Genomic DNA, 15244 nt, shown 5'->3' with positions numbered 1-15244 from the left:
AATTCTTACATTCAGTAACCTTGTGTGAGAATGGACTATTAAGATACATCTAGTTCTGAAAAATTGTCCTCTGCTAGGCAACCCTAGAAAACATCACACTCTTCCTACATATTCACTGTGGCTCAGTATATGGTGGGCTGAAAGGAAATGCTGACCAGAAGGTGGCTCTGTGCTTAATAAACTGTAGAGGGGCAATATGCTAAACATTTTAATGCAGGTATGTGAGAAGGGCATAGTTGGCACAACATATCAAGGGTTGGAGAAGAACGATACACAGAGAAAGCAAGGGAGGGCAGGAGCAGAGATTAAGGTTTCATAAATGGTACAAACCAGAAGGCATTTTCTGCGGTACAAAGCAATCACAGACTCCTTCACACCCCTGCGGGGCCCCTTCATCAGCAGGGCAGCGTTGCTCTGGTAGGCATACACCAGATAGGACAATGCTTCCTGGTACCTTAAAAAGTGGGAGACAATCCACAGCTGAGTTACCTTTGCCAAAATCTAGGGCTCAGCTCTCACTTTTCTGCAATGAGAATCTACTTAGCTACAATATGATGTACTGGGAAAAGCTTGGGTGCCAAAGACCACAGCCAGCCTCAGCTCTTCTGCACACTGGCCAAGAAAGGAAACATCTGTGGGCCTCAATTTTTTTCCATCTCTAAAACAAAGAAAAGGATTACTAACTAGAGCCCATGACAAGCAAAATTTTATTTTCTAGTCACTAAGGAAGTCTAGCATAATCCTATCTCCTTGGTAATAAACCCATTATTACACGAAGAACAAGAAAACAGTGTGATGTGTACAGCAAGATGAACCATGGGGGGGGGGGTGTTGACACAGTGTGTGACAAAGGAGGGGACTCACGGCAGTGACTTCTGAGTAACCCTGGATGGGCATCAGTGTTCTGACTAACAATGCTAGTAAGAGAAAAGGCCAACATACTTTCCTTTTTGAAAGAGTTCCAGGCCCGTTAGGAGGTACACAGACACTTTTCGGAACAAACTGTAATCTTCATGCCACCTCTGGAAAGGAAGGACTACCATTAATGACATGATCTCAGTAACCCAGTGCTTGTTTCACTCTCACTGCTGTCAGCTCAGTACAACCAAATAGTCAGCACATCTGGTCAAGTAAGAACACACATAGAACTTCTGGGTTAAAAACAAAAAGCAAACAAACAAAAGACTTAAAGCTGAGCATGGAGGTGCAGGACTGTAAACCCAGCACTGGAGAGGTGGAGACGGGAGCATCAAAAAGCCCAGAGATATCCTCAGATACATGACAAATCCGAGCCCAGCCTGGACTACAGAGTGTCATGTTTACACCACTGACCTGCCTACATAACTTGCAGTGTTCTATTCTTTCCGCTGAGGATCAGTAAATCATTTCACTTCACCTAAGTATTAGCACTTATAAACTCTCCTAATCCCAACACAACACGTCAAAGTCCTTCTACTCTACAAGTGACATTCTGAGTATGGAAACAAGCAGGCACACATGGGGAAGAAGGGAACACAAGGCTTCTCAAGCCAAACTGTGAAACTGCGGCTCAGTAAGCATGGGCAACACAACTCTGGGACAGAGTGTGAGTTAATTTAATCTATAGTTCCACACAGTTAGAAAATGATACCACTACACACTCACGTAAGCACACAGACCGACACAGCAACTACAACAGCACTGCCAAGTTCAAGGCTCAAAAGAGCCCTTAGGAAATTAGTGCAGACATAGTCTAACAGAAGCCTAAAAACACAAGAGCTGTGGTTCTGAGGCTAAGATAAGGTCTTTATTCATTTTCCCCCTCTCAGGGAGTATCCCTGGCTGTCCTAAAACTCAGAGACCCACTGCCTCTGCCTGTTGAGTGCTGGGAATAAGGTGTGCCCCACTACACCCAGCTTTTTTTTTCCTTCTCTGTTTCAAGTTTTAATTATTATTATGGAGCTGGTCAGTCTGGAAACATAAAATTGTTCATTTTATCTTAAATATCACTTGCCTCCGGAATTAATGTTTGGTGAGGAATTGAAAAAACAAAACCAAACAAGCCCCCAAACTGACCTTATATTCCTCCATGTTCATGTCATCTGGACCAATTTCCATCAGCTTGGCCTGAGCCACCTTCATGATGCTGATAGATCTGTGTGGGACAGAGTTCAGAAAACAATGGAGGGAGCATGGCTGCACCTCCAAATTGGAGGAACTTGCCCAGTGAGACCCCATGCAGGAACAGGCCTCGCATACTCTCACCTCTCATCATAGCTGAGGTTTCTATCTGCAAACTGTTCCAGAAGGGTCCGCTCTACTACCCTTTTGGGTGCTTCGTTTTGGAAAAAGTAGACAAGAACATGCTGAAGGCGAGGATCACTGTGAGAGGTGGGGGTCTCCTTGGCCAGCTGATAGAGTCTGGAGTATTCTTCGTGAAACGCCTGATAGAGAATTGGGGAGTGGAGAAGGGAACGCTGTGGGCATGAGCACACATACAGAAACTGACACCAGAACGCCAGAGCCGCTCTCTCTTTTTGCCTGGTTTTTCAAGACAGGGTTTCTCTGTGTAGCCTTGGCTGTTCTGGACTTGCTTTGTAGACCAGGTTGGCCTCGAACTCACAGTGATCCACCTACTTCTGCCTCCCAAGTGCTGGGATTAAAGGCGTGTGCCACCACCCCATGACTACCTGGCATCAGAGCCTGGCACGTTAAGGAATTCTGGTCTTTTTGGTTTTTTGAGACAGGGTTTCTTTGTGTAACAGTTCTGGCTGTCCTGAAACTCACTCAGTAGTCCAGGCTGCCTCAAACTCACAGAGATCCACCTGCCTCTGCCTTCCAAGTGTTGGGATTAAAGGCGTGTGCTGCCACCCCTCCCCCCCAGTCCATGCCAAGGAATTCTTGTTGAGAATTGCAAAATCAACTATAGAATATGTACACTGTTGGCATATCTTAACTGCCCAGAATCCTGGCACTAAAGACATTTATACTCAAAAAACAAACTCATTTCCTTCAAGTTTTGTTTGCTTTTGCTGTAGTCCATGCTACCCAAGACCTCACTATGTAGACGAGGCTGGCCTCAAACTTGTGGCCTCCTCTTGGTTCTGCTTCCCACATACTAGGATTACAGGCTTGAGCCATCATGCTTGTCTCTCATCAAGTTCTTATCTTAAAAACACAAGTACTTAGCTTAAATTGTTTAAAAATCCATCCATATGTAATCTCATTCAAATATCTTAAACTTCAAATACCTCAAATAGTACAACCTTCTCTCTTATTTTAAAATGAAGGTTCTGAAGTTAAAAAGGGCAGTCTTCTCAGAGCATGTGACAGCAATGAACATTAAGCAACCTCATCATCCCTGTAGGCTGGATGCAATGCACAGTGGCACTGCTAACTGCTGGGTTAGTGCCCAGTGAAGATGAGCCACCATCAGCTTTCTGGGGTGGTTTGCTCATCAGTTGGATGGAAAAGACAGTTTCATGTTTCACTTCAACACAGGATACTGTGTGTCTGTGCGGTAGGGTGCATATGTGTGGAGACCAGAGGGTAACCTTGTATATTGTTCTTCAGATTCTATCCAACATACACTTTGGAGAAAAGTGGGAAGTCACAACAGTCTCTGTCCTGGAACTCACTATGTAAAGCTGTGAATCTTGAACTCACAGAGATCTGCCTGCCTCTGCCTCCCAAACCCTGAGATTGAAGGCATGTGCCACCATGTTTTACTCACTATACTCTTTTGGAAAAAGGTCTCTTATTAGCCTCAAACTCACCAAGTAAGCACTGGGATCACCAACATGCTCTGTACCATGTCTAGTTGCATGCATATATGTATGGGGCACTGTTCATGTGTGTCTAGTACCCACAGAAGCCAGAAGAATGTCAAACCCTCTGAAATTAAAGTGAAAGGCAGGTATGGTCCAGTGTTAGGCACTGGGAACCAAACTTGGGCTTTCTGCAAAAGCAGTGCATTTTGGGACATCTTTCCAGTCCTGTGGAAATTTTTGGTTTTTTAAATGCAGGTTCTGGAGATTAAACTTCTATCCTTCTGACTGAGCAATCTCCCCCAAAACAGGCTATTTTCATACCATTTCCCACCATCTTACAGAAAGATCTCTGGGTTATGAGGGTTAACATTTTATGACAAGAGTACCTTAATAAGCCCTGCTTCAGACCCATCTCGGTCAAAGGTCTGGCGTGCTTTAGCTATGGCCAGGATGACCCCTTGCATGGCAGGGCTCAGCATCACCTACCACAGAGGGCAGAAAACAGAGAGAAAAGGAGAGCAGACAGGTTCAAAGGAGACTACATGAGGAGAGGTGAGCAGAATGCTGGTACGAAGCAGAGCACGGTCTCGCTGCCAGTGCAGGCTGCAGGCCAAGCCTCCCAGCCCTACTCTAGATGCATGCGGAGCCCTGGCTTTCCTTGTGGTGGTGCCTATGACAAGCTGTCCCACCACATGCACATTCTGGTTCTGTAAGACAGACAAAGGTGGCTCAAGAACACTTCTGACGGGACATTGCTGAAGATTAAGCAACTATACGGTCAGCACACCAAGTTAGTTCTCTGATTTCCACCAAAATGAGGGCATAAAGGTATTGAATAGTTGTAAACTTTCTATAAATAAAAGTATATACCCACAGCAGAAAAAAACAAAACAAAACAATAAATCAGAAACCTGAGAGACAGGATTAATGACTATTTGTGTACAATGCAACTGACAAGGAGACAGACCATGAGTAACAGCTGCTTGCTGAACTTCAGAATTAAAAGCAAAACCAGCTTTAATCCACATTTGTTTTATTTACCCAGCAAGTGGAAAAACTCTACTTGGAAGACAAAATAATGGACTACCACCAAAACTAAACTGTCTCTTGAAGGTAAACATGTTTTTGTTCATAATACCAAATGGAGCTAATCCTGTTGTCCCTAGACCATCTAGGCATTGTAGCAGTCCCTCCTAAACACAAGCTGGGTGCGTGTGCACGTGCACACATGCATGCCAACAGTGCACAGCAGGAATGGGTCACCTGTGCCTTTTCCAAAACACCCAGTCAAAAGCAGACAGGACTGCATGTCTGTTCCTTGTTTCAGTGAAAAAATATTAGCTGTGACAGACAACCCTTTGGAAGACACCACACGGCTACCCTGCACTCTGTACCTCCTCATCATAGCCATCTGCATCAGATCTAACCAGAATCCTTCCCACACTGGGAATCTCCACTTCAGAGACCTCAGAGGCGTGTGGGGCAGCGGCCTCTGCGTCTCTGGCCTCTGGGGCCTGCTCTGACTGCTCTGCAAGGTTTGCTTCCAGGGGTTTGGGCTTCTCAGGTTCAGCTTCCTTATGCTGTGACAGCAGAATGGAGAGAAAGTAAGAACAACAATGGGGAAAACCGGAAAGATATAAAGAGGGATGGCTAAATTCAGCAGAGACATGGACCAATAGAAATGACAGAAAGCTGGTAGTTGGTGTCAAAAGCCAGACCCTTTCGAAGGAGGGCCACTCACTCAGTCTCACCTCGCTCAAGGCTGCTTCTACACCGCTCTTCTCGTAGGCACGGGCTGTGTTTGCGATAGCCTGGGCAGTCTGCTCCTTTGCAATCACAGCGTGCTCAGAGGACAAGCAGCGAACCCCGTGAGAAGAGGCTGCTGAAGACTCTGACAACAACAACAAAATCAGTTGTCACATCTGATGAATACTGTTTAGAACACTCTGAATATCAGCAAGGAGAAGGGACACACATTTCAATATACAGTACCAGCACACCTCTATCACAGCCCACGACAACACCTCTAGAAACTCTGACAAGAAACAGCTACTCTGCCAGTGGTGCTGGTGGCACACGCCTTTAATTACAGCACTCAGGAGGCAGGGGCAGGTGGATCTTTGTGAGTTTGAGGACAGCGTGGTCTAAAAACCAAGTTCCAAGACAGGCAGGGCTACAGAGAGAAATCCTTTCTCAAAAAATTTTTAAAGTAAAAAGAAAAAGAAAAGGAACAGCTACTCCACAGCAAGGACCCTTGAACATCCGTTAAAATTACTATGCTCAGCTTTTCCTAGATGTCTCCTCTCACCAACCATCTATCAGGAATATCTCCTATGGAGAAGAGTTTTCACAAAGTCTAACTTTAATCCTGTCATCATCCTGTGGGATGAGCGAAGTACTAAATAAAGTATGGGCAGCCTTTCTCATATTATTTCTGCTCATCAGAAAGCAACTTCTAAAGGCATAATCATTCTACCAGACTTTGTGATAGCCACTATAAACCTAACCTGCTTTGGGACTAGCAAGATGGCTCAGCGGGGAAAGGTGCTTGCCACCAACCCTGAGGATCCCTTGGAACGACATGGTGGAAGGAAAGAATTGGTTCCCACAAGTTCTCCTCTGATCTCAACTCATATGCTATGGCATGTTCACCCACACTCCTCCCGTTAAAGAAAAATTAAAAACCAAAGAAACCCACTGAGAAGAGAGGCATCACCAAGGAGTTAAGTATCTAGGTAGTGCAAGGACCTGACTGGACCTGGTACAGCACATTCCTTGTATACCTTGTGACATGGAGAAATCCTGTGAGGAGGAGTTTGGGGAAGACTCCATCTGCGGGATCTTACAGGACTGCTCTTCCTCCCAGTCCTCCACCTCTTGCTCAAACCTCCAATTATCTTCGTGAATGTACTTCCTGAGTTCCACAGAGAGGGCCTCCACTTCTCCCGCCGTTTGATCAGATTCGTCAGGAGCTGCCTCTGAGGGAAAACAGTTAAAATAAAGGGCTACCCAGGAAAAGGTAAACCAAAAACCCGTCATAGAAGGAATGAGCACATTTCAGCTTTTCTCTTATCCCTAAATATACATTCACAATAACATGTATACTCACATACATACGTAACTCTATCAAAACTGCCAGGATGAGGCTAAGAAGCACAGCACATGAGGAACGCTGCCAGGCAGCATCAGCAGGCAAGTGCTTAGTATGTTAACTGTAGGGGCTGCAGAGACAGCTCAGCAGCTAACAGCAGTGGCTGCTCATGCATAGGACCCAGTTCTGGTTCCCAGAACCAACATGGTAGCTCATACTATGTATGCTTCCAGTTCCAGGAGATCTGATAGCCTCTTCATGCATGTGGTACACATACATACATACATACATACAAATATTCATAAGCATAAAATAAAAATAAGCCCTTAAAAATCAACATCTAGTGGCTGAATGACCACATGAGAGAATGATGATTAAATTATGGCCATTCACTGGAGAGAGCCAGTGTCGTAAACTTGAACATCAACAGACGTGATAGCACCCTAACATTACGGGCTGCAGAGGTGCTCAGTGCTTGCTGCTCTTACATAAGACCCCAAGTTCAGTTCTCAGGCTCATAACCACCAGTCACTCCAGCTCCGGGACATCCTGTATCTTTTGGCCTTTGTACATACCAGGAGGCACATACACAGAAATAAGTTTTAAAAAGAAAAAGAAATTTTAAGTAATAATGTTATCAACTTAACTCCTGTATCTAAGAGCAGTAGAAGTGAGGCTGGAGAGCACTGGCTGTTCATCCAAAGGTCACGAGTTTAATTCTCAGCAACCACATGGTGGCTCACAACCATCTATAATGAGATCTGGTGGCCTCTTCTGGTGTGCAGGCTCACATGCGGACAGAAAACTGTATACATAGTAAGTAAGTAAATCTTTAAAAATTTTTAAAAAGTGGTAGGAGTCTAGGGCATGGTGGTACACAGCTATAGTCTCAGCACAGCACCAGAGAGGTGAAGGTAAGAAGACCAGGAGCCCAGAAGCAGGCCAGGATACTACCTCAAAAAGACAAGAGGATGATCACCTATTTCAATACAGCTGAGTAAGACTATCAAGGCACTGAGCTGAGGGCAGATATTATATAGTGAGGCTCTGCTTTAAAAAAGAGATAAAAGAAAGAAAAGAGCCACATGTTTATATTTATATGAAATCCACCATCAAAAACCAAGGTAAAAACATTGGGTAAATGGTGCATAATCAAGAAACATTAAGCCATTTAATAAAATATGACAAAAATAGTGATTAAATTTTATTTCTTTTTCTAAATTTTTATTTATTTTTATTTTATATGCATTGTTGTTTAGTTGCATGTATTTCTGTGTGAGGGCATCAGATCCCCTGGAACTGGAGTTACATACAGACAGTTGTGAGCTGTCATGTGGGTCCTGGGAACTGAACTGGAGTCCTCTGGAAGAGCAGCCAGTGAGTGCTCTTAACTGCTGAGCCATCTCTCCAGCCCCCTAAATTTTATTTCTAATCATGCCATCAAAACCAACAAAAAGAAATCTACAACAGAACAACAAAATCCTCATTAGCTGCCACTAATTAGCCTTTCATCAATCAAGTGAAAGTCCATTTTTTTGAAGTGGGGGTTTAGGGTCTTATGTAGCCTCGGCTGACCTAGATCCTGTCACCAGTACCTCTGGGTGTTAGGATTACAAGCGCGTATATACCTGGTTTACAAAGTGCTGGGGATCAGACCCAGGGCTTCACTGAACACTCTATGAACAAATCTTAATCCCCAGCCCTCCATCTACACCACAGAAATGAGCAATGTAGGCAGTACCATGGACTCACAACAACCAAGAGCTAGTGCTCTCTACAGCCACTATTCATGGCTTTACAGCATAAATATAGGGTGGTTGTTTTCTGACTTTGACCTATTTGGAAACCCAGGCTGGCCCCATAATCCTCCTGCCATGCCTCTTGGATGCTGAGTTTACAGGCCTGAGCCAGCACACCCACTTAAGGAAGTAATATTTATGGGGAAAAAAAAAAGTCTGTTAAATTCTCAATTAATAAACAGTGGGTAGAACTGCATAGAAAAGTACCTCAGTGGGAGGGAGAAATGAGGAAAGGAAAAAAAAAAATTTTTTTTTTTTGAGGAAAGGAAATAAATACATGAAATCAACACACAGAACATGTCCTGAGGAAGACATAACAATCCTCACAGCATGGATTTGCTGGGGAGTGAGATAATGGTCAAAGACAGAAGTAGGAAAAAGTAAGCCCATTTTCTCTTTTACTCTCTTACAGTGTTTATGTTTTAAGGACATTTTATATAATAATAAATTGTAGTTTAAATGTCTTTGTTTAAAGTATGAGACTGTTCCTCTGCCAGGACTAGATTTTCCCCCAAACTCTAGATTCTACTCAGCCATTTTCACCTGTGTCCGAGTGGGGCAGCTTGTCGTGGATATACATCAAGCAGTATGCGCTGACGTTCCTCAGGCCCCCATAGGAGTCTCTTTCAAGTTCCTCCCAGGAAGATTCAGTGACAGAGATGTCATTGTATTTGAGCCAGATGTGCCGAGCTTGGTTGTATATGTATGCCCAGTAGTGTCCAGCATTGGCTTGTCCTTCGTGAACAAGAACTGCATGTAAACGATAAGGCACCTGCAAATCAGACAGGCGTGCTCTCAGACCGGGCACAGAAACGTGATGCCGTGTATGTCACCACCAGCAGGGAGAAGGGAAGGGCCACACGTGCACTAGAAATAGCACTCACATCAAGCATGTTGCCAGTTCAGGGTAGACAAGGAAGACACAACGTCGGAAGCTATCAATCCCTGGGCTGCTACAGTGAGGGTTAAACCATCCCTTGCTGGAGGCTCTTCCGGCCTTATTTCTTCTCAGTACCTCACCATGCTCTCACTCAGGGGCAGACTGCGTTTTATTTTTGTTTGTTTATTTGTTTTTAAAGTCACAAGAGACAAGGGGGAAAGTCAAGGGCTGCATGGTCTGTTCTGCTGCATGCCACAGCCATGCTCACTGCTCTGCTGTGTTCTGAAGGCCACTTTGCCATAAGCCCTTCACAGATGTGCCTCTGCATAGCCAAGTTCAAGGCCTGTACTGAATAAAGAAGACTGAGGGCAGCAAGGAGTCCTGCTCTGCCTGGCTCCCTTTTGAGGTCTCCAGTCACTAGAGGACTGAAGTACAAGGACACTGCTAATGGAATGACCTTACAGGACCCTGGAGACGGACAGCTGCTCTCCAACCAGCTTTTCCCACTGCACTGCTTCAATTAGCATTTAAGGGGGAATTTTTTTGGTTTGGTTTGGGGGATGGGTTTCTCTGTGTAGCATTTGGCTGTTCTGGACTCACTTTGTAGACCAGGCTAGCCTCAAACTCATAGCAATCCTCCTGCCTCTGTCTCCCCGAGTGCTGGGATTACAGGCGTGTACCACCATGCCAGCTGGCAGCTCTGTTTTTAGTATTTTTTTTTTAATTATGTGTATGCATGTGCATGTGGGTATGTACATGTGAGTTCAAGTGCCCACAGAGGTAAAAAGCATCAAAGCTGCCTACAACTGAAGTTATAAGTGGTTCTGGGAACCAAACTTGGGTCCTCTGCAAAAACAGCACACTTTTAACTACAGGGCCATCTCTCCAGCCCCTAATAGGAAGTATTTCTATTATATGAAAAAAACACCACATGGCAGCATCCAAAAAAGGATGTTTAGAAGGCACTCGGAATTGTTCAACTGGATGTAAGAGAAAGGTATATTTCTCTCTTAGGGAGATACCCATGTTGGTCTTTTCTGATAGTATTACATCTTCTGCCTATTTTCCATCACTTAATTCTACCTGACGAAGAAGAGGATCACAGTACATCTGCTCAATAGCCTGGGTGGTGCTCTCAATACAATTCTTTAAGTCTGTAAAAACAAAAAACAAAACTTCATTAGAGTGTCTGCATGCCAGGGCCCACTAGCCGTGACTGGCCATGACAACACAAACAGCACTGCTGCTCTGCACCCCACACTTTAATGGCTTCTACTTCCCACAGGAGACACAAAGCAGCACATGGTACTGAAGTGGCAAGTGCTTCAGGTTACAAAGGCTTTTAATCCAATGTGATTATACTGAGGTCTTTAAAGAATTATTCTTATAAACCTGCACTGAAATTTCCTAAAGAAAGTGCTTCAACTTAGGAAAAAGCCTTCCATGAGCTGAAGCAAGAGCCCCATCAGAGTAAAAACCTGGGCACAGTGGCAGAACAGGTGCTGATCTTGTCTAAGGGCCAGGATGGGAGGGAGGGCAAACAAGCACAGTGCATGGGCAGCTGCTGTTTGGGAAGCATTCATTTTGTCAAGATACTCACACCTGTCAACACTGTCCCCACACTAGGAAGCTGAGGCAGGAGGATCATGAGTTTGAGACCTTAGCTTGGGAGAAAGCTATTAAACCACCTTTCCTTTAGCAAGGCCTGGTTATGAGGCAAGCACCGTTACTATCCCTTTACCATTGACAATATTCACATTTAAATGAAGCAGTATGGAAGCACATGCTGATTACCCAGCATTCCACAGCAAGAAACGGAAGAAACGGAAGACTCAAGGTCAGTTCTGAGGCCCTGGCTCAAAGGGACAGGACAAGAGCAGGAGGAGAGGAGGGGGGAACATACCCTGCTCTCTCTCAGTAAAGGTTCCCATGATTGCAACTTACAGAATTTGGGGGGGGGGGGGGTGGCCTGGGAGGAGTAACTGTACAGGGCCAAGCCTACAAGGCAGGAGAAGCACAGTCACCAGGCCTGATAGCACTGTGCACACAACAATGACTGAATAAATACCCAGGGTGCCTAGCCACCAAACAGCCAAATACAGGGGAAAAAGGAAGGAGCTAACAAGTTTTCAGAGCACCAACCTTGTATGTCTTGTTCAATTTCACTCCGCCACCTCTGAAGACAGGTCTTAACGAAGTTCATTTCCTCATCTGTGACTGTCCGAGGAGCTGGGGGTGCAGGCACTCTCAGGGAGGAGTGAGGAGAGGGAAATGGCCCGTTCGTTACCTCAGACTTGGGGAGAGCATCTTGAGGAGAGGAAAAGGAGCCTTCAGCATCCTGGGAGCAGCTTTCTGAACTTGAACTAGAGAAGACAAAGATGGCTCTCATTTGATAATATCTAAAATGTAAGTTGAGCTAGGCATGGTAGCAGAAACCAGTAATCTCATCCCTGGGGAGGCTAACACAGGACTGCTATTTTGAGGCCACCCTGGTACAGTTAATAGCCTGTCTCAAAAAAACAAAGTTCAACTTGACCTAACTAATGCACTTCAGAAAACCAGGTGCTTTAAGAAAAGGTACAATTAAGATGTGACTGCTAGCAACGGTGAGGCTGATGCAGGAGGATATCAATTGCAAGCCCAACATAAGCTACACAACAAGGCCCTGTCTAAAAAGTTTATATCTATAATAAAAGCAAACTTTTTCTTATAGGAATCATCTTTTTTTAACACAACTTGGTTATGAAGCTAACGTTACTACTATCTCATTTGACCAATCACAAGCTTAGCATTTAACAAAACTTAGCTGACACAGTAGTTCATGCCTATAACCCCAGGCACCCAAGAACTGAAATGGAGGTGGGAAAACACCAAATACAGTGGTTATCAACCTTCCCAGTGCTGTGACCATTTAATAGTTAGTTCCTCATGCTTTGGTTAGGTGACCCCCTAACCATAAAATTATTTGCAATGCTATTTCATAACTGTAATTTTGCTGTTATGAATCTTAATGCAAATACTTGTATTCTCTGATGGTCTTAGGCCATCCCTATGAAAGGGTTGTTTGACCCCTTCCCCCCAAAAGGGGTTGCAACCCGCAGGCTGAGAAACGTTGCTCAAAACCAAAAGGCCTGTAAGGAGTTTGAAGTAAGATCCTGTCTCCAAACAAAAACACAATAACTTAAAAGAAAAAAAAAGAGCACAAAGCACTGTGTCACTCAGATGGCACAGCACTTGCCTAGCAAGCACAGGACACTGGGTTTGAGTCCCTCTACTGAACAAGCCAGGTACGACAGCAAGAACACAGGAGGAAAAAAAAAAAAGCCAACTTATATATTGACATCACCAAAACAGTTGCCTCATGTGAGCTCTGAACTTGAGGTAGGTTCCTCTGCAAAAGCAGTACGCACTTTTAATAGCTAAACCATCTCCCTATCTCAACAATTGAGTCTTTTGTTTTGTTTTGGTTTTGGTTTTTGGAGACAGGATCTCTCTATGTAGCTTTGGCTGTCCTAGAACTCACTCTGTAGGCCAGGCTGGCCTCAAACGCAGACATTCGCCTGCCTCTGCCTCCCGAGTGCTGTGAGTAAAGGTGTGGGCCACCATAGCCTAGCTAACAACTAAGTTTTTAATATAAGCCTTTTAGTCTGTGGGGCACGAATGTGCCCTAGTATTTTTATTAGCCAAAATCCAAGTGTGGAGTGTGACCTAAGCTGAACCTGCTGGCACTCTAAGGCTACAAAGACTGCCAGTTGAATAGAAGAGTCAGAGGATTCCCGCGTCTTCACAAGCCTGGCCAGCCCTTCCTTGTGTAACTCTGCTCACAAGTCAGTTTTCCTCTTGTTTCTTTACTTAGCCACACCTCCTTCACCACAGACGAACAAGATGCCTGGAGGACTTGGGCCTGACTGGGCTCTGAAAAAGCCCTTTCAAGGCAGTTGGCTCAGAGCAAAGCAGTCCTGAGGAGTCTGATCCAGACAGTGAGAAGCCTCTGGAACAGGTGTAACCTTCAGGGAGAGAAGTGTACTGCAAGGACTCAGGAAACTGCCATCAGGGGAGATGACAAAACCCTTCCCTAGGCAAAGCTCCCTCCTTGAGCTATCTGGTGGTGGTGGGAGGTGCTCAGCAGGTGGGAAGGATGGGAAAGAAAAATTCAAAGAAAAATGGAAAAACAATACAAACCATTTAAGAAATATGCTTTATTACCTTTCCTTGGATGTGAGGTCAGAAACCGGGCAGTACACTGAAGAAAGTGGTAATGTCATGTGCTCAGCACCTCGAGACAGACAGCTTTCAGAGGCAGGTTTTGTACTGGCAAATTCAATAACGTATTTCAACATGTCGGGGAGTGGGAATCGAGATGGGCCCGAGCCATACTTCACATACCTAAGAGACAAAGACACTGGAACACTAGTGCCCAAGTCGGCTATGTGGTGTAAGAACTGCTGACAAAACCGTATCATGCAGAGTCAACGGGAAGGCTCATTCTTATGTATACTAATATCCAGCTATGATCCTAGCACTCAGGAGGCTGAGGCAGAAGGATCACCAAGAGTTTGAGACCTACCTGTGTTGCAAAGTTTAAGTGTGGGGCAACCTAGTAAAAGCCTATCTCAATATAACAACAAAATCCCATATTATTCTCAGCAGCATATAATATTTGATTACTCAATCTATAAGGTTTTTAAAAAAAAGGTTCTAACAATGAAAATGGCTGCCAGCCTGATGCCTCACACCGAATGAGACACTTTCAGACTATCTAGCTCTGTCCTGCTGTCACATCACAGTCAGACTTTGCTTATAAACCTAAATTCTTTCTTAAAGGGAAATACATATTCCACACTAGAACTGAAAAAGAAGCTGGTGACTGGTTCTCATGGTATTTTCTTTGGCCTTTCTAGACCAATTGCTTTATAACCAAGAGTGACAGAAATCCGGAAATAAAAATTAGAGCTTGTATAAGCCATGTGGCAGTGGGCATACCCCTTTAATCTCAGCACTTGAGAGGCAGAGGCAGACAGATTTCTGTGAATTCAAAGCCAGCCCAGTCTACAGAGTGAGTTCCAGGACAGATGGGGCTACACAGAAAAATCAAAACCAAAAACCAAGACAAGAAAGAAAAAGAAATTAGACCTTAATAAAGGCCAGAGCCTAAGAAACCTGGTAATCTTCCTTTTGCAGGGTCTTACATACCCATGAATGTGACCAATGGCATAGGCCAGGTATAAATTATTCAAGATTTCTCCAGGAAGACTAAATAATATTCTCAAATAAGAGTACCTTTTAAGGTTATGTCTGTGCACCACACGCATGCCTGGTGCCCCAGGTGCATACAGAGGTATGGGATCCCAGAGAACTGTTGTGAGCTGCTGTGTGGATCCTGAGAACTGAGCCTGGACTCTCTGCAAGAGCAGCAAATGTTCTTAACTACTGCACCATCTCTCTAGCTCCACAATATTTTACATTACAATTTCATGTGTGCATGTACGTGGGTACTGGAGTCCAGAAGAGGACATGGATTCCTTGAAGCCTGAGTTACACATGGTTGTGAGCCACAGGACATGGGTGTCAGGAACTGAACTCAGGTCTTCTGTAAGCACAGCATACACTGCTGACCTCTGAGCTATCACTCCCGTCTCTAAACTATTTTAATGATACATCACAATATACTATTACTAGCATATACAGTACTTTAAACTCACTATGGAGATTTAGTTCAATGGAT

The 15244-nt window shown here is 44.5% G+C and overlaps 1 protein-coding gene across 1 annotated transcript in view; it reads right to left on the bottom strand.

Annotated features, from left to right (window-relative positions):
• Positions 1 to 15244, bottom strand: part of Usp28 (ubiquitin specific peptidase 28) — a 56852-nt gene that overhangs the window by 4375 nt on the left and 37233 nt on the right. Inside the window, exons 13-24 of the mRNA XM_051156381.1 lie at positions 13726 to 13905; positions 11662 to 11882; positions 10603 to 10673; positions 9183 to 9411; positions 6533 to 6727; positions 5501 to 5640; positions 5144 to 5329; positions 4136 to 4231; positions 2245 to 2423; positions 2056 to 2134; positions 943 to 1022; positions 331 to 454 (exon numbers count right to left, since the gene is read on the bottom strand). Of these exons, the coding sequence (XP_051012338.1) occupies positions 331 to 454; positions 943 to 1022; positions 2056 to 2134; positions 2245 to 2423; positions 4136 to 4231; positions 5144 to 5329; positions 5501 to 5640; positions 6533 to 6727; positions 9183 to 9411; positions 10603 to 10673; positions 11662 to 11882; positions 13726 to 13905 (1780 nt within the window). The remainder of the gene's footprint in view (positions 1 to 330; positions 455 to 942; positions 1023 to 2055; positions 2135 to 2244; positions 2424 to 4135; positions 4232 to 5143; positions 5330 to 5500; positions 5641 to 6532; positions 6728 to 9182; positions 9412 to 10602; positions 10674 to 11661; positions 11883 to 13725; positions 13906 to 15244) is intronic.

The sequence above is a fragment of the Acomys russatus genome, chromosome 14, assembly GCF_903995435.1.
Source record: "Acomys russatus chromosome 14, mAcoRus1.1, whole genome shotgun sequence".
NCBI lineage: Eukaryota > Metazoa > Chordata > Mammalia > Rodentia > Muridae > Acomys > Acomys russatus.
This window is presented reverse-complemented; position numbering and strand designations above follow the sequence as displayed.